The sequence below is a fragment of the Hoplias malabaricus genome, chromosome X1 (genome assembly GCF_029633855.1).
Source record: "Hoplias malabaricus isolate fHopMal1 chromosome X1, fHopMal1.hap1, whole genome shotgun sequence".
NCBI lineage: Eukaryota > Metazoa > Chordata > Actinopteri > Characiformes > Erythrinidae > Hoplias > Hoplias malabaricus.
Genome location: NC_089818.1, coordinates 3,170,546 through 3,190,663, shown reverse-complemented (window position 1 = coordinate 3,190,663; position 20,118 = coordinate 3,170,546). Strand labels below are relative to the sequence as shown.

At 41.1% G+C, this 20,118-nt stretch overlaps 2 protein-coding genes across 2 annotated transcripts; both read right to left on the bottom strand.

The window, feature by feature from the left end:
- Positions 1-1,263: 1,263 nt before the first annotated feature.
- On the bottom strand, positions 1,264-3,191 carry LOC136675941 (cerebellin-2-like). The gene is made up of 3 exons (XM_066652761.1): positions 2,887-3,191; positions 2,310-2,429; positions 1,264-1,783 (listed from the first exon to the last, which is right to left on the bottom strand). The coding sequence occupies exons 1-3, from the start codon at positions 3,163-3,165 to the stop codon at positions 1,586-1,588; spliced, it is 597 nt and encodes a 198-aa protein (XP_066508858.1). The 5' UTR covers positions 3,166-3,191; the 3' UTR covers positions 1,264-1,585.
- Positions 3,192-7,177: 3,986 nt separating this feature from the next.
- On the bottom strand, positions 7,178-18,206 carry LOC136675621 (protein IWS1 homolog). Its single transcript, XM_066652267.1, has 15 exons — positions 17,829-18,206; positions 16,942-17,030; positions 15,801-16,311; positions 14,826-14,879; positions 14,481-14,685; positions 14,257-14,314; positions 14,010-14,119; positions 13,365-13,515; positions 12,773-12,855; positions 12,279-12,408; positions 11,993-12,110; positions 11,600-11,711; positions 10,040-10,096; positions 9,823-9,934; positions 7,178-7,662 (listed from the first exon to the last, which is right to left on the bottom strand). Exons 1-15 carry the CDS (start codon positions 17,866-17,868, stop codon positions 7,537-7,539), a joined length of 1,956 nt encoding a protein of 651 aa, XP_066508364.1. The 5' UTR covers positions 17,869-18,206; the 3' UTR covers positions 7,178-7,536.
- Between the last annotated feature and the right edge of the window lie 1,912 nt (positions 18,207-20,118).

The following is a 20,118-nucleotide window of genomic DNA, read 5'->3' as shown; positions in this document are numbered from 1 at the left end:
ATACAAATCACAATCCGTGCAAAATTTGCTCGTGTACAAAAAAGTATTTCAAACTATAACCTACGCCTACATTGCATTTGTCATTTAAACATTTTACGACACTTTACACACAGTTTGGGACCCTTGGGTGAGAAAAAATGGATTCATTCACCCCTAAATCCAAAGACAGACAAAAAACATATGTTACAAACTGGTTCTAATCTTGATAAACATCAGAATAAGAATTCCTTTGGAATAAGTCCTCTGGTTATGGTTTTGGAGATAGGATTCTCAGTCACTGGAGGTATCCACCCAGTCCATAATGTTGTTTTGTTTCATTTGCCACGTTAGGTGACATCTAGAACACTTGATTAGAGGTTAAATGATAACTACTCCAATAAGAGCTCTTGGGCATGACTCCTAACTTCACGTTCACCTTCAAAACTCTAAGCCCCTCTGGAGAAAAGCTCCAGATGTAAATATTTACCTGGACCAGCCCTGAAGGTCAATCTGAACATAAATGTGGACTGGACGAATATCTCAGGACCTGATCGTAAATGTTATCTAGAGGAGTGGTCAATAATCCGTGCCACCGATATCCACTCTCCTGCAGATTTGGGACCCAACTCTTATTTACCACAGTTTAATGTAATTAATTGCTGTGTCAACTGTAGCAGTAGCATACATTTTACAGGATTTAAAACAGACTATACTCAACAATATTCATTCATTTTCTATAACAGCTTCATCCAATTCAGGGTTGCAGTGAATAGGGAAACAAGAACACGCACTGGACAGGGCACCAGTCCATCAGGGAGCACACAGTTTCTCAGACATTCATGTCTTTGTACACTTTGGCGTAGCCAATCCACATACCAGTGTGTTTTTAGACTGAGAAAGGGAACCAGAGCACTGGGAGGAAACCCACACAGGCACAGGGAGAACACACCAAACTTCTCACAGACAGTGACCTGAGGTGGGGTTTGAACCCACAACCCCAGGACCTTGGAACAGTGTGACAGCGACTCTACCTGCTGTGCCACTCAACAAAAGGAGACACAGATTTACAGAATAAATAAATCAGACTCGGCATAAATCAACAAGTGCAACATTCATAAGAGATCCAAAGCTGAATATACTTTTAAAACTACTAAAAAACGTATTGTTGATGACAATTGAGCTTGATTTTAGCTCAGTGTTCTTGTCCAGATAAAGCTTTTAAATTGATTTAGCATACTAACCAGCTGAAACCACTGACTGTATTTTAAATATATTATCAATGTCTGAACAAAACTTTGAATCTCCAATTTTTATTGATATATATATATATATTGACAAATAGAAATGATCCATATATTCTTAGATGAAAGTCCAATTCCAATTCAGAGGTAATAAGATTTTAAGTTGCCATTTTGGAGATACAACATTTTGTCTCAGCAGCAACAATATGAACCAGACACATTCCGTCTCTGTTGCTCTCACTGGACATGAGCGATGGAAACTGCTAGAACTCTACAGAGCTACGTGACTTTGAGTTGGAGGTTTTGGTGCAGGGAAGTGGACATCCAGCTGAAGGTTCATTCACCACTGCTCCAGAGTGTAGGAACTAAAGAGGAAAAACCAGGAACCCAGAGAACGTGGAGTATTTCCATCCTCCCATCAGATTCCCTCGTTCCAGCTTCAAATAGAGCCGGTCGTCTCGCTCCAGGTGCAGCAGAACGCCATTACTCGCAGCCTCTCGTGTCACATCCTGATCCCCGGCAAACGCTGAGATTATGGGGTACTCGTTATGCATCAGGTTCACCTAACAATCCGGAAAACACACCAGCTTTAAGTTTATAAGAGTGAGATTAATACGCAGATCAATTCAAGATGAATATCTCGGTTAGGACCCTGGGGCTGAGCGGGTTAACTACATGAACTGCACCGAGACATAATGGCTGAGAGAGAGACAGAGTGAGAAAGAGTGAGAGCAAGGAAGAGACTAGAAAAGACAGAATGGAGAGAGGGGAAAATGATAAAATATAAAATAAAAGAGAGAGAAAGACCATTTTTTTCGGAAAAGACAGAAACAGGAAGTGAAAGAACAATACAAAATGAAAAGGAAAATAGAGAGAAGAGAAAGAAATGTCACAAGAGAGCGAGGGAAACGGGGACAGAGAGGGAGGGGGAAAAAAAAGAGTGGAAGAGATGAAGATATTCCTGTTGCAAGGTTTAATGTGTTCAACAATCCTCAGCCAAAATAGTCTCTCTCCGATTCCTCGTTAATATTCACAACGAGTAACTGTTATAAAGGGTGAGTGTGTAGTGACCTGAATGACCTGACTGACCTGAATGGTCTGTCTGTTATACACCTTCACCACATGGAAGCTGAAGCTGTAGATCCCTCTCCGAGGAGCTGTAAACACACTTGCCTTCAGATCAAAGTGATTCCCAATGTTCACCAGGACCTGAACAGAACAACACACACACAACACTGAACACACTCTGAGGAGAACAACACAATGAACAAAGCGTCATAACACAAACCATAGAGATGGGTGGATGGATAGATAGATAGATAGATAGATAGATAGAGAACTGCAAGTGGAGAGTGACTGGAAGAGAGAGAGAGAGAGAGAGAGAGAGAGAGAGAGAGAGAGAGAGAGAGAGAGAGAGAATGAGAAAGAAAGACAGACAGAGCTAGAAAGAGAGAAAGGAGACAAGAGACCGCGCGTAAAACCGTGCGTAAAAGCGCATAAGACTCATAAGAAACACTTTCACGCTTCTTTAATTGAAGACAAGTGTAAATAAATTATGAACGCGTCTGGCCATTAAAACACACACACACACACACACACACACACAAAGAGAGAGAGAGAGAGAGAGAGAGAGAGAGAGAGAGAGAGAGAGTGGCCAGAGACGGACCTGGTCGAAGTAGATGGTCATGGACTTGTTGCTCATTTCCGAGGGCTCGTGGTTGGTTCCCCTCACAGCGGAGAAGGCCACCTTGGCCCCCACCGCGCGCACCGAGATCCCGAAGCCCGCTGCGCCCGCGCTTGCGCCGCCGTCTCCGGAGGGGCTCGAGTCGCACACCACGAGACATTTCCCCTCGAGCAGCAACGGCTCCGAGTCATTGAACCCCGCGCACGCCCCGCCGCACACACACAGCAACAACGAGCCCAACGCCAACAGCGGCCTCAGCATAGCGCACTCAACGCCAACAGCACAGCGGCACGAGGAGCACGCGCAGTCTCGCGCGCAAAACACGAGCCTCACCGCCAAACTCACAGAGCCCCCGCCCCCTCTCCCATACCATCATCCTCTCTCTCTCTCTCTCTCTCTCTCTCTCTGTGTGTGTTTATAGCTCTCACAATTTTAAATGGAGAGGAAATTATATATTTTAACTGTCCACTGAACATTTATTTCAGATTTATTATCAGACCTCTGTAATAATAATAATAATAATAATAATAAATCCTGTAAAATGTAAGCAGAATTAAAAACAAAGGCATGTTTACATCCTTTTAATTACACTTTAATTGCGAATCATTTGGGAACTGAGGATACAAATTGTTGCCGTCTTGCGCGGGGAATATTTGCCCATTTGTCTGATCCTCTACTTCAAGATGAGCCATAAGGTACAGACCTGGATTGTAGGCAAGGCCAGTGAAGCATCTGTAAACTGTTGTAAACTGAAAGAATGGGGCCTTGCTGAAATAACCATGAACTTCCAGGAAAAGACCCAAAGAACCATGTTTCTGCACAGACTTTCTCTTGTGTAACAGCTTCATGTTGCGTTTCTTGATGCAGTTGATGATTGTGTTCAGTGTCAGCAGCTTTCCAAAATGCCCCTGAGACCATGTAGCTATATTTATGACCATAGTATGTCTGTTTCTCATGCAAATCTGTCTGAGGGCTCAAAGGTCACACACATTCAACAGTGGTGTCTGGACTTAAAACAGAGTGAGGTTTCTCCACAGACTGATCCTTACGTAGATGCTCCTTTTAGATCTTTATACGCAACTATGGAGTGTGGTGAAGGCATCACAATCTATACTTCTTTTAAATTTACAAAAAAACTATGAAGATGGGGAACCAAAACCCTGTATATTTTCTATTAAATAAATAAAATAATCCACAAATATTCTTATTTTAATTGCATTTTAAACAATGTCCTAACGTATTTGAAAAGGGGTTTGGATTATAAAAGCAGGTTTTATAAAAACGTAAAGGTGAAGTTGACGATTATGAAGATGTGTTAATGACTGAACTCTGAAGTGCTATTACTCCATCTAGTGGTCTCATGCGGTAACTGACAAGAATGAACCCAACCTAGCGTCTGGAAATCTACCCCTATGAGTTAATTCAGCTTCTTTGAAGTGCACCCAGTGTGTACAATCATCATAGAGAAGCATCAAATTTATGTTCTGCGCTGGAGCAGCCACACATCAGCCTAAGCTTACAGTGCACAATGCCAAGTTGTGGGCTAGAGGCGTATAAAGCCCTTCAGCTTTGGGCTGTGGAGCAGGAACTGCACTCTCTGAAGGGTTGGAGCTCCATCCAATGCCTTTGGGACAGCTAGAGGCTTTTACTGCAGCAAAGTGGGAACAAACTGCCTGTTAGTTCCCCTTTAGTGTTCGACAAACAGGTGTCTGTAAACAGGGCAATAAACACCACAGTGAAAATGTAAAACTGTGTGTTATATAAGAAACAAAAGCACTGCAAAATGTATTTAACACAAATATATCATGAGAGCTACTTTTCTCGTATAATTTTACACTAGACTCAGCTGTAAATTGAAAGACAATTTGCTGCAGATTCACAGGACGCTTTGCTGATTGTGCTGGAGTTGCATCAGATTCAGGATCCTCTTCATTCACTTAATGCCGGAGGGGACCATCCTGCAGAGTTTAATACAGTGTAATCTAAACCTGATCCAGATAACCCAGGAATTCAGATTAACAGGAGCCAGGCGTGTTAGGACACTGTTGGATCTAAAAGAAGAACGGGGGTGGGGTATCGACTCACAAGATCCACGCTTAATGAGATGTCTCCACATCCCTGAGAGGTAAACTCTCATCTCAGTCTGAGCTAAAGTCTCCTACTCCACAGAAATGAATAACAAAATATAAAAAATACCACTCCTTTTCTAGACAAACATAGACTACCTTCTGTTTCCATTTTGTCCATTTGAATTTATGTGAGTGATTTGTGTGTGCACGCGTGACAGCCTGTGACGGACAGGCACCGTGTCCAGGGTGTGCTCCAGACCCAGCTTCACCCTGATCAGGATGAAGCAGTTAAATTGAGCAGTTCCATCCATCCATCCATTATCTGTAACCGCTTATCCAATTCAGGGGGGGTCCAGAGCCTACCTGGAATCATCGGGCGCAAGGCGGGAATACACCCTGGAGGGGACGCCAGTCCTTCACAGGGCAACACAGACACACACACATTCACTCACACCTACGGACACTTTCGAGTCGCCAATCCACCTGCAACGTGTGTTTTTAGACTGTGGGAGGAAACCGGAGCACCCGGAGGAAACCCACGCGGACACGGGGAGAACACACCAACTCCTCACAGACAGTCACCCGGAGCTGGAATCGAACCCACAACCTCCAGGCCCCTGGAGCTGTGTGACTGCGACACTACCTGCTGCGCCACCGTGCCGCCCTTAAATTGAGCAGTTAAAAGTTGAATTAATAATTGCTTGGCAAAAATATTTGCGCATTATTTTCTAACAAACTCGTAAAATCCTTTACTTGATCAGTGTTAAATGTTCATTCACAGGAAAATGAGAACACCATCACAACTGGAGACAATTAATTAACCATGTTGACCAGCAGGTGGCGGTGCACTCACATTTACCATGCACAAACATTCATTCATTCATTCATTATATGTAACCCTTATCCAGTTCAGGGTCGCCGTGGGTCCAGAGCCTACCTGGAATCATTTGGCGCAAGGCGGCAACACACCCTGGAGTGGGCACCAGTCCTACACACTAACACTTACGGACTTTGAGTAGCCAATCCGCCTACCAACGTGTGTTTTTGGACTGTGGGAGGAAACCGGAGCACCCGGAGGAAACCCATACAGACACAGGGAGAACACGCCACACTCCTCACAGACAGTCACCCGGAGGAAACCCACGCAGACACAGGGAGAACACACCACACTCCTCACAGACAGTCACCCGGAAGAAACCCACACAGACACAGGGAGAACACACCACACTCCTCACAGACAGTCACCCGGAGGAAACCCACACAGACACAGGGAGAACACACCAACTCCTCACAGACAGTCACCCAGAGGAAACCAACGCAGACACAGGGAGAACACACCACACTCCTCACAGACAGTCACCCGGAGGAAACCCACGCAGACACAGGGAGAACACACCACACTCCTCACAGACAGTCACCCGGAAGAAACCCACACAGACACAGGGAGAACACACCACACTCCTCACAGACAGTCACCCGGAGGAAACCCACACAGACACAGGGAGAACACACCACACTCCTCACAGACAGTCACCCGGAGCGGGAAACAAACCCACAACCTCACAAAAAAACACAATCAAGTTGGTCACTGGACGTTTTCAATTAAATAAAAATGAAGAGTACTAACAAATCAGATTGTTTTTATTACATTTTTCCAAAAATGCCCCAAATTATTGAAAAACTGGTTTGCATTATTTTTATTATAAAGCCAGACTCATCTTTGTGAAGATAATGAGGATGATAACAGCACTGTGTTTATGACTAATTTCTAAAATACTATTCCTCCATCTAGTGGCCACTTGTTTTACTGGTCAATGAACACAACTTTGCTGCTGGAGATCTGTGTTATACCTAAAAAAAACTGCTTATAGTGAGTGAGTTTGTGAATTCATATTTCACAGTGCAGTTTGTGGCCACAGAGCTTGTTTGTATAATCTTCATAGAAAAGCATCAAATTAATGGTCTGCTCCAGATCCAGGTCGAGAAGAACTTGCTCTAACATTGTTTTCTAAAAACACTGTAGGTTTTTAAATGTAGAATTATTCCAGTGCCCTTATGACCATGAGACTCACTTATTTGACTTTTTGAAATTCCATACAACTCTGTTGTTCTAATACTTCTGCTACATTTCGCGTGTTTTATGTTCTTATAACTTGTGGACTGTGTTCTTAATTCTCATTGATAAATCATTGTGAATTACAGGTATAAAGAAAGAACTGATTTATTCCTTTGATACTTTGTTTTAATAACACAGCTCCTACATAATCATTTAATGCAGGGAATAATACACAGAGAGAACAATAAACTAAAAGCAAAGAATGTGGAAACTTTATTATCAAAGTTACACTGCTGTCACTCAGGACAGAATATGCACATTTTCCCCAAATCCCTCATAAGAATGTGTTTGCTATTTTACAGTCCTTTATCTCCAACCGCCCTGGAAAATCTCCACATAATAACGCTCCTACAGCAGCATCATACATTTGCACCTGCATCATTATAGAAAAACAAACAAAAAAAAAGATGAAGAGAAAAGAGAGGGAGGGCGAACCAGGTGCAGGGATCACAGGGGCATGCGGTTTCCCTCCACACTGATCTTCACAGCATGGCCAGGCTTCGTCAAGCGGCGAATATCTGCAAAACGTCGCATCTGTTTATCTACACGAGATAAACTCTTCCTCACAGGACCCTGCAAAAGAGGAGGAACAACAGAGGGCAACACAATTAAACACGATACAGCAATACAATCAGATACGGTTATAATCCGTGAGAAATATTTAATCCAACTTTGACATTCGGATGAGTAATCCCAAACAACACACACACACAACCAATTCACATGCCTGTATCACAGACGTTTACACGTCGGGTGAGTCCCATTTCACCCCTTATTCCTACCAATCAGCTCTGCCCTTCCGGTTTGCACAGGGGTAAGAGTGTCCCAATTCCTTTTGGGAAAGAGGGGTAGGGCTGATATTTTTCAGGGGCACACTATTCAAACTAGGGGCTATAAATGCCTTGTGAATCAGCGGCAAGATGGTGGGGCAAGTGACCAAAGAAAGCCACAAATGTCAGTATTTTCTCCTTTAAAAACTACGATAACCATTGTATAATCTTATTTTAATGTACTTTAAATTCATTATGTCCCTTTACATCATACCAAGCATAAGACATCGCCAATAGTATCCTGATCTCCTGTAATTTCCAGTTCCACCTTAAATGGTGCAGCAATTACATCCTAATGCCTGTGGCAGCTGTAAAAACTGCAGAATAAGCAACTGAATTTAGCTTCATATCACAGAGAAATAAGAATGGGTGATAATACAGGATAGTTTAACACTTGAAGGCATATAATGACCTAAATTTAACTATGATAAAGCCCAGCTTCTCTTAAATCGCTGCAGAATGGCATCAGAGACCTACTGAAGCACTGCTCCTTTTAGCTCAGATGATGTATCAGGCTCTTACAGGGTTGTCCCATTGTGACTCAGTTCCAAGGCGCAAGATTGCACTCAAAACATGGGGTAGGGGTAAGATACGAAATGGGACTCACCTGTGTGTCACAGGGACATGCGAAATTTAGTTTTCCATTACAGTCTAACGCAAGGACAATAAAAACTGCACTGAAAATTTGAGTTTGCAAAGTCATTCCCAGACACATTCACCATTAGTAAATCTTCACTCCAATACAATACAGCTTTTGGACTTTCACTAATGCATGCACTGTCTGAATAATATGCTGGCCAAATATTGGGTCACATAAGAACCATGTCCTGCATTTCTCTTGTACACAAGGTGCCCAAAATATAGTGGGACTCCAGATCATCAACATTTCACCTGCAGGGTATTAGTCAGACGTTTATATCTGGAATTGCTGCAACAACAGCTTCCAGTTTTCTGGAAAGGCTTTCGATTATATATTGGAAAATGTCTATTAACATCTGATGGCACTTTGCCACACGGTCATCAGACATCAGATACTGATGTTGGATAATTAGTAGTGGATCATAAACCCAACTCAGACTAATCCCAGAGGCAATGGATGGAGCTACTACAGAGAACACAGTTCCGCCCATTCACAGCCAAATGCAGGGGGGCTTTACACCACTCCAGCCAAACAAGGAGAGCCTAGGTTTAGGTTCGTTCTATGGAGATTATACAAGCTGAATGTTCATATCTACAACGGGTACACCACAAAATTCAGTACAAATAACTATTTATGAAATGGGTCCTTCAAAGTCAGGGGGTCTAACATGGTGCACTTAAAAAAACGTCTTTAACCTGAGGCTGTGTTAGTGAGGGTGCCGCTCAATACTTTTACCACACAGCACAAAGCGCATAATGCAGCACTCTTGCACAATGCTGCCACTTACTGCCCCCTGCAGGTCACAGTGTGAGCTACAGAGGCATGCGGTTTCCCTCCACGCTGATTTTCACTGCTCCCTGAACACGCCGCTGCTTCCTCTGCTCAGCAAAGCGTCTCTTGTGCTTCTCCAGGCGGCTGATGCCTTTCTTATAGCCTCTCTAATGATTACACCAAACCACCCAATCAACGCTTCACTATACTAAAGGCCCTCCAGTATTTGTAGAATATAAAATGTTAAATAAATAAATAAAATATGGGCCTGTCACAATTACATAATGGCCTGACTGGAATTTCTATGAGGTCACAACAAATACTTAAGTCAAATGAAAGCTACATTTCTGTCAGAGGTATTTGTTTATGGCACATATAAGAGGTGGATTTGATGCTCATCCATTTTAAAACCTATACAACCATCGTTTGTTATTAAATTATGCGATCCTCTTCAAACCCCACAAACAGGTACCCAAAGTCCCTGCCACTGACCCGGTTGGAGTCTGTCTCCACATTCCATTTGGGTCGGACTACATAGTCCTTATTGGACGGCATTGGCACGCGTGCTCGCGCACAAAACCCAGGATCACCCGGCCTCAGTGCTCTGAGAAAGAGAGAGTGAGAGAGACACATGTAAAGGATTGCCAACTAAGAATATAAACAATTCTACACAAGTGACTGCATCTGTGTGTATAAGCATCATACTCACTTCTCTTCTCCCGTCAACACCTTCTCCAGATCTCTTCGAGGAGTCTGTCCTCCTGAACTGTAAAGACCATAAACATGTCAGCATCCAATTAATCTGACCAGCACCCAGACAAACATGCCTCCCTCCACAAATGTACCACATTAGCTCTCTACAATTTCACAGCAAAATATTTTTTATCCAGTTTCTAGACAAATAATTTTACAGATTTTCCTAAGATGCTGCATGCACCATTGTTTTGTTTCAGCAGCATTTTCAGTTTTGTTTTAGATGCACGTATATACACGTTATGAATGATGTACATTACAGCGAGACTGGCACAGATATCCAAAACTACTGGGTATCCAAAACAAATACAAAATCAGACAGATCAATACAAATCACTTGTAAATATATACTGTACAGACATATCAGAACAATAGACCAAAAGTGATGGTAATAATTAAGAAAAAATAAATATTCATTATATAGATATATAAAAATATAAATGAAGGGTTTAAAAAAAAAAAATTAAGGACATTTGTAAGAATGATGCATTAAACACACAAAAAGCTTCAGAAGCAGCAAGAGACGATGTGAGTGAGTGTTAGAGTCACAGAATAAAACTGCCAGTGTTTGAAGCCACTTCAAATGCAAGTTTACACTAGTCTAGGGAGTATGTAGTGTGTGAGTATATGGTGCAAGGTTCTTGAAGGTACATGGAATAGCTACACTACAATAACCATCATTGCTCATTTAATATTCTCATATTTATGCACATTCCTTAATCCAAATACTAATACCTACTTCCACCAAGATTTGGTTCCTCACACACACACCTCTAGAATGATTAAACCTGAAGAGCACTGACGTGCAAAACTTTCAGGACAATCATGCACATTCTCTCTCTCACAAACACACACTCGCAAGACCTGAGTGGCCCAAAGACGTCGGGTTCTTCTGCCCTCTCAACCTTCTGAGGCTCACTTCAGCGTGTGTGTGTATATATGTGTGTGTGTGTGTGTGGTGGATAGGGAGGAAAAGGATGAGAGGAAGATACACATTGGTTAAAAATATAGCATGAAACAGAAAGAAAGCAGAATATGGAGGAGTAACTAAAAGCAAATGAAGGCATGAAATTTTAGAGATGAATACTGTAGTGATTTTTCACATGGCTTTCTGCTAAAAATGTTCACTGCTCACTTTATTAGAACTGACTTTCTTAAAATCTCACCTTGTTGGTGTACATTTAGAGATTGTAGCTCATGTGCTGAAGCCCAATTTTGGTGAGACATAATCAGAAAACATATAAAGTGACCAGAGAGCAAGAGTACAAGGCAAGGGTTTCAAATAAAATGGAAAGGGACTGTAGATCCAACAGGTAAACAAAACGTTTGAAAGATGTATATTTTCTAAGGTTTCATCCAATACTGCATGCTACCAAAGAAAACACTGTGTCAAAGTCATACGCCACAATTAGCTAAATTCTTGTACAGTGCATATAGTATTGTAGTATGTAGTTTAGGGGGCATCCTTAAGTAGTTGTCTCTCTGTGTGTGTGTGTGTGTGTGTGTGTGTGTGTACCTGAGTCGCCTCCGGGGGGCAATCTGTTGATCCAGGTCTCTCTGCTGCCTTTCTTCTCTTGTCATGCACTTATAATTTGATGATAAACCAAAGATGGGCCGAGACCATTCATCTACACACACACACACACATACAGCAATATCTATTAATTATCTTTCTTTCAGACAGTGATGTTCTTAAATACAGTTCAAAATTATTTGGTTAATTTTCAGCCAAAATTTCTGGGGCGATTACACCATATTGTGCTTATATAAGGAAGACTGAAATTAATGAAAAAACTGGAGATTCATAATGTGGACTTTAAAAGAAAGAGAAAAATGACACTAAAGTACAGCACTAATATTTTCCATCAGATACACAGTATTTAAATGTTTGTGATGCGTGTGTACGTACTGATGAGCTTGAGCGCAAGGTCTTTGTTTGGTCGAGATTCTTTGGGATGTTTGTACAGGAACATAACAGCTCGGCCGATTCCACTCATCTTCAGAGTCTCCTGGCTGACACTTGGCAGCTGCAGAACACACACACACACCTTGTTGGACCATTTTAAATGTGTTTTACAAAACAAAGGAACAACAAAACGTAATGTTTACTGTGTTATTAAGGCACCTTAGATATATCCATACCCACACAAGGACCAGGGCAGTAATGAATCAGATGATGCAGAATTCTACTTCACCTCTTGCAGGATCTTGAGCAGTTCCTCTCTGATCCTCAGGGCTGGGAGGCTTTTATCTGGCAGAGGACTGATCCATTCTTTTATTGCCGTCATCACACCGCTGTCTATAAATGTCTCCTTTAGATCCTGCCTGAGGGACAACAAATACACAAATGCATAAGAGAAATTAATACTGTGTTTCTATAGTCCTCTTGCCGTGCATTAAGATAAATTCATCATTTATCAGGTACAATAACACACAAGTTTGTGGTTCTACAATTAGTGACTTTAACTAAATTAATAGAGTATATACAAAAATAAGCATAATCAAAAATCTCGTTAGTGGCGTTACCCTTTCATAATGTGGCTGATAAATTCTGCTGCAATAGATGGACAGCAGTCCACATACAGGTATCTTTATTGAAATAACTAATAGCTGTAGATTAAAGGTATCGTAAGAACTGCAAGGACACATAAATAAAAAATGCAGAGACGAATAAGTTAAAGCTACTTACTTCTTTAAATGCATCACTACTGTGGGCAGAAGCATCAGCTTTTTTAGTGCAGGCTTCTTCTGACTGTTCAGTGTTCGATCCTCCTGCGCAAACAGATACACATATACATACACACATTATATATATTAACACACACTCTAAACCAGTGCCCCCCGCAAGCTGCTGTAGGGGGCATGCAGCAAGGCAAATTAAAAGAGGCATGTTTGAGCACTGCAAGCACTGTGTGTCGGAGTGGGGTCCATGAGTTGGAGCTGGAGTGCAAGGGGAGGACGAGGCGCCGATGCCACTTTTTGTAAACTACAAAAAGCACCCCCACTCACATACACACAATGATCAGTTTCTGCCTATAGCTCTGGTGGGGGTCTCAAAAATGGCAGAGGCACTGCTGCGTTTGGGCAATAAGTTTGAGAACCACTAAACATCTTAAGAGAGAAGAAACCAGCCACAATGAACAGAACAGATCCAAAATAAATTAAGAGCCAAATCAAATGGTCCAAATAGTTCACATTTGAATAAGCGAATAATTACCGATCCCCCTGCGCTTTCTAGGGCTTAAGAAATATTTTAAAATCACACAGACTCTCACACTTACCTCCGCAGCTTCAGTCATCTTAGTGATCATGGCACTAACTACATCATCGGCGTCACTGATGAATGTCCCTCCGTCTCGATGACGTTTGCGTTTGCCGCTCTGTGCTTTCTTACGGGCGAGCATCATGTCAAAATCAGACATAAACGATGTGCTAAAAAACATACAGAATTTACTTTTTTTAAGTCCACAATTTAGGGCTGATGGATAAGATCAAAAATTATTCTCAGTGCTGTTTAGGGTTACATATATAACTTTTACTCTTAATTTAATGGTATAATACAGCTCATATAAATCTGCTACATTCTGCATTTAAAAATATGTTATTTGTGTGACTGTCAACTGCAGGGTTGGAAACATTTTGTCCAATAACTGGTTGTTATGTAAATAAAATATGCAATAATAGCTGCCTTTCTGGCATCAACAAGTTTGTGAAGGAGTATTACGCCCATATTAGTTGGTTATCTGTAACTTTCCTGTCCTGTGACCAGGTGTGGAACTTTGGCCCCCAGTGGAGAAAGTTTCCCCGCACGTAGTCTACATTTGCATGTGTGATATAATGCATGAGTGGGGTCATATTAGAGTAGTCTGCACTAATTTCATGTCACAGATTACTAGCAAAATCCATAGTGAAACGTGAAGACTCACTCTTTTCCCTTGTCAATGTCATCATCTGAGTCTGAGTAATCAGCTGCTTCTTTCAGACCTTTAGGAGTACCCTGCTGCTTCTCTCCCTCCAGCTCCTCCTGGTTAAAGCCCTGTTCTCACATTTAAAACAACAACAAAAAATCATTTAATATGATCAAAATATGACCAAATAATTGTTTTAAACTGCCTAATTTCTTTCACTTAAAAAAGCAGAAATTCTGTCCTAAATGTTACTGCACTGTCTCACCGTGAACTCTTCTCCTTCCTCATCTCCAGACTCTCCAAAAATATCAGCAATCATTTTCCTGTGGAACAGAGAAACAAGGTTTTGCGCACACGTAAAAAAAGCCTATAAAAACCACAGTCAGTAAGCAGAAATTTATAAAACGAGCCTTAAACTCGGGAAAGCCTTGAAGAAAATTAGGAAGGCACACAAAATGAGAGAAGTAATTTTAGATCATTTTCACTTACTCTTCCTCATTGTTATCAGAGTCACTGTCACTGCCAAAAAGTGTTTTCTCGTCTTTTTTGCCTGTGTCCATCTTCATCTTGTCATCTTCATCTTCACTGTCTGAGCCCAGCTCTCGCAGTTTTGCTGCTACAGTTTTATCTGGAGCTTCAGAGCCTTCATCACTGTCAGAGTCATCATCAGACACAGCCCTGCTCTTCTTCACAGCTTTGGAGAGACACATCACAGCAACAACGGGAATGACATAAATATTTAAATGCTATTCTAATTATATCGACATATACAGCTTTACTTCAAATATATTTATATCAGTACTCAAAAGAAAGTGAGAGCTGAGAGAACTATACCTTTTATTTCATCATCATCCTCACTGTCAGACAGAATGGCCTTCTTCCTCTTCACTGAAATTATACGGATCATAAAGATCAACATGATCTTTAATATTTAACTGAACCAACATCTTAAAACTTAAAAAAGAATAAAGTCAAGATTTCAATACATAAAATCTCCCCATCAGATGATTGAGAAGATCCCAGAGGCAATATATTACTCCTCAAAATTCATTGTGTGAACTAAACCATATTTATTAATCACCAGAATATAGAAGAGTACTCGACAGTGTGCTCAAATAAAACACATACAGACAAGCCATGTTGCAATGTTCACAGATGGAGTGCTGGTGGTTTGTGAAACAGTGAGGAAAAACTGCAGGGTGTTTAATGAGAGAGGAGAGAAGAAAGGGAAGAAAGAAATAAAGGTAAGTGGAGAACATTGCCTCAATGATTAGTGGGTTTTCCATGCTCGGATAAGGTGGAAATAAGTAGACTATTGTGCAAATATGCAAAAGAGCGATAGAAAAGGGGTTTGCAACTGTGACGTTAACTATATCAATCTAATACATGTATAACACTATTATAATTTGTAGGTGCCTTGCATAATGTTTGTGTTCATAAAGGCCACTACATTTATACCTCATTGATGTTTACTGCTTCACAAATCAACGAAAAAACCATCAGTGGCAGCTGAGTGAAGAATAAGACTCAACATAACTGATTCCTCAAAACTGTTTTAAAATGTTCTTATCCCTGCAGGACATCAAATAAACTCATATTCTAAACTCGCTGTGCTAAGGACACAGATTACTTACAGTATTATTGTATCATGGAAGGGCATTGTATAATATGTTAAGCTCATTTTGTGTTGTTTAAAAAACGCTCAAAACACAACAAATCACCTAAGCATCTGATACAGTACGCGATTACTCATACAACAGAGTGACCATTATTTTTTACCATGCTTTAATGCATTCAACATGAGCATACCTGGCTTCTCCCCCTCATCTTCACCATCGCTGTCCGCTAGAGTCCGTTGATGACGTTCTTCCTCCTCATCACTTCCAGCGTCCACTTTGGGCTTCCTCTCCTCTTCTTCCTCACTGTCTGAGTTAATCACTGCTTTCCTCTGTCCCCCCTCTTCATCCTCCTTTCTCTCTTCTCCATCTTCCTGATCCTCGCCATCAGACTCCCTCTGTGTTCTCAATTTAGTTTTTTCTTCGTCTGATTCGCTGCCAGATTCTGAGCTCCTCCTCCTCCTCCTCCTACTCGGTTCTTCATCTGATTCGCTAGCCTGAGCTTTCTGTGGCTCCTCTGTGTCTGAAGTGCTTCCCCTTCGTTTGGGTGATGAGCCTTCATTGTCGTTGTCATCTTCACTACTGTCAGCAGGACGACGGGGTTCTGGTTCTGAATCACTGGCTCCGACTCTGCCACCATCCTCATGTTCAGATTCACTGTCTCCTCCACGTGGCGCTGCATCTTCCCTGTCACTGCCTTCATTCTGCCAATCCAGACAGACACACAGCCATTAGGCCAGTAACAATTTCTCAGATTTGAATGTTGGGGCAAAGACACAGTAGAGTAATATTAGAAGAGTAGCATAATATCAAAACAAACATTAATAAAGTTATTAGTACCAGCACAACTAATGGATCTGGCTTGTAACTCATTTACCAATGTTTAGCAGTCTAAAAGCTCTCCACAAGAGGAAGACATTACAATGTTTTTGATGCTTTATCTCAGCAGTGCTTTAAACCAATGATGGTATATGCTCTTCTTTTAATGTCACTTTAATAAAACAAGTAGTCATTTGTTGTTCTAAAGGTATCACTTGAACCCCTGCCTCCCAAAAGTATTACTGTAGACCAGGGATACAAATGACAATGTAATTTACAATGTCAAGATAAAAAAAAAAGACAATGTCATACTCTGTGCTTTTACTCAAAACACATTTTATAATAACAACATGGCATTCATTTTAACAACAGATTTTTATTACTTTAAATATCTGAGAGGTGTGTACTGTCATTTGCTGCATAAACAAACAAACAATCATTTTTTAAAAACATGTATAATATACTGCAAGGCACAGAAAACCAAGAGACCAATCTCAAAGAATAGTTTTTAGAACCTCAGACTGGTGTGATCCTCCTCTCATTTCCTCATCAGCATCTGACCCCAGTGCAATCTCATCCTGGACAGGTGTCCCACTGCCATCGTCTGCATAAAAATAGCCAAAACGTTAATTAAAATGTAACAAAGAAACATACTTTTAAATGTTCCTAATAACAGTGTATTGAGTCTGACTATTAATTTATCTAAAAAAAAATGCCAGTTATTCACCCAACAGAACAGTTAGCATTTTATATACCTCCTGATTCCATCGTGACCACTATAATGAAATCAGTCTGTAAGCTTCTCTACAATAAACCATTTCACTTTGAATTTTAATACAACTCTCCCTTTCAGCCTGTTCTTCCCCAGTCAGTACTCCATAAGACCACAGCACAGTTGCTTTTATTTGGGTGGTGGATTATTCTCAGTACTGTAGTGGCACTGACTTGGTAAATTGTGTGTAAGACTGGATTAGACACCTCTGCTGCTGGAGTTTTTAAAAACTTCAGTGTCACTGCTGGACTGAGAATAGCCAACAAACTATTAATATCCAGCCAACAACTACACAGTGAAATTAATATGGAATGTGAAACTGATTAAATGGCAAATCAGTTTTTAGTGTGTTCGCCCTTTTGTTTGGCCATGCAGCTAGTGTATAATCAGTTATAACTGTTATAATGCTGTAACCAAACCCCTTTTTCCATCAGTAAAATAACAAAACACGTGAACACTGAAATTGAACGTTAAGACTTTAACATCGGCTTCACTCAGCAGTGAAAGCCCGTGTAGTGAAGAGATTTATAGTGAAGTTTATATAAAATACACAGAGACAATGCATTTACAAAGTGGAACTAAAGCACATTTTCTCCAGTTTCGTGACAAAGCCATTAAAATAAACGCTACCTGAATGACTCCCTGAAAAGGCTTCATCTTCACCGTCCATTTGTGCTCAACTGGGGACGGATCCTCACCTTTAGAGTGACTGTAAAGCACACTTAATATGATATTTGTCTTTTAATAAACAACAAACACAATCACAGTAAAATTAACTCCTATAACGGTGCTCCGAGCCGGTCACTTGGGGTTTTACAGGAATATTCCTCACAAACACCAAGTCACCGTCCAATATTCAAACCCGTTACCATCCTCTATGTCTTTACACCTTATATCCTCGCTGTTGTATCTAGAATATGTTTTAAAATCCTCATAATGCGGCTCCTTTCCCGCCCACCGCTAAAAGCTAAAGCTAAAGCTAACAGCTTCGCCACCAAAATGGAGCCGCCAGGTACAACACTGCGCGTGCGCGAGAACGCGCGTGAATCAGACGTCACGCTTTTGTTTTTGTATTGTTTTCCACAAGTTTGTGGACACCTTGTGGGTACTCCACAAACCAGAGGGTATTTCACAAAGCAGCGCCTCTTACTTTAGCCAGATTATTAAATCCAGAGTTTATCTGTCTGGGAAGTCCTGCTTTGCGGAATAATGTTCATAATTTTATTATGTTGGGTACCTATATATATATATACCCACAATTTGTGTGTTAACTAGTTAACCTAAGCGGATAGTCCAACACACCCCTCTGTGTTTGTTTGTTTGTTGTTTTTTTTTCACAGCTGTACATAAACATTCCTCAATGTTGGCCTTAAGGTAACTAATTAATTGAGACTTGAAACTATAGAGCCACTCAATAGTTAAAATATTGGATAGGGTGACCAGACGTCCTCTTTTACCCGGACATGTCCTCTTGTTTAGAGTTAAAAAATCTCCGGGTGGAATTTCACAAACGTCCGGGATGTTGTTTTTCTAGAGCTTACATAGAACTTCGAGAAGCGTTTTGTTCACAAACTAGTCCCGCCCTCCCCTACTCCGATTGGTTCGCTTGAGTGAGAAGGGGGCGTGGTGAAGTAGCCTAAAATCTTCTGATTGGACGGTCTGACTGTAGAGCCACCGTTATTGGTTGATAACCTTCTCTGTAAACATTTCATTGGTCAGTCTGCACGTCAGTAGTCCTTGTTTACCTGAGGCATAGGGTGACCAGATCTGAGATGCAGAAAAAAAGGGCAGGTCTCGGGCGGGTTGGAGTGATGAGCTCTCGCCCCTTGCTGCTGTTGTATGCTTAGCTGAACCTATGTGTCCTTTTAAGTCCTTTAAACCTTTATATGCTACAAAAAACATAGAAATTTCTTTTTTAATTCATCCGAGAACTTACATTTCCGTTTCGGCATAGCTGCTCGAGATGAGGGTAGGTACATGAGCTTTGCCTGACGTAAACAAGGACTGCTGACGTGCAGACTGACCAATTAAATGTTTACAGAAAAGGTTATCGACCAATAACGATAGCTCTAGAAAAACAAAATCCTGGATGTTTGTGAAATTCCGCCTGGACATTTTTTTTAAGTCTAAAAAAGAGGACATGTCCGGGTAAAAGAGAACATCTGGTCACCCTACTCAGGCAAAGCTCATGTACCCACCCTCATCTTGAGCAGCAATGCTGAAATGTAAACGTAAGTTCTCGGATGAATTAAAAAAGAAATGTCCATGTTTTGTGTAGCAAATAAAGGTGTAAAGGACCCAAAAGCACATATTGATTCAACTAAGCACACAACGACAGCGAGGAGTGAGAGCTCATCACTCCATACCACCCCCCACCCCACCCCCGAGACGTGTCCTCTTTTTCTGCATCTCAGATCTGGTCATACTAATATTGGATAATTGATGTGATGATTAGATGGCAATAATGTACTTAAGTGAGGTCAGATACTGAGGTTAGGTGATTAGTGCTGAATACACCTCCACTGAAACACCCCTCCAACATGTTGAACATGTATTGAATGTGGGTTTATCACTCCAGAGAACACTTCAATTGCCCCGCAAAGAGAAATGCTGGGGCTTTTTTGTCTGTTAATACTTGGAAATGAGCTTCTAAACCTTGAGTTCATGTGCTCCAGAATCACTGTATGTTAGATAGCATGAACATGTAAGAATGGACGATGATTCATTTAATTAAACTGATTAGTTATAAAATATGAAGAATGCAGTAGAGTGGCTGGCTGCAAACCAAGAGGGTTTTCAAGAGTACAACTTCACATGGTACATATATACAGGTTTGAATATATTAGCTTTTTTGTTGGTGTACATTTTTAAAAAACATCCAATATTTAGTTCCAGTTCAGTTTAGTTTCAGTTCCAGAGT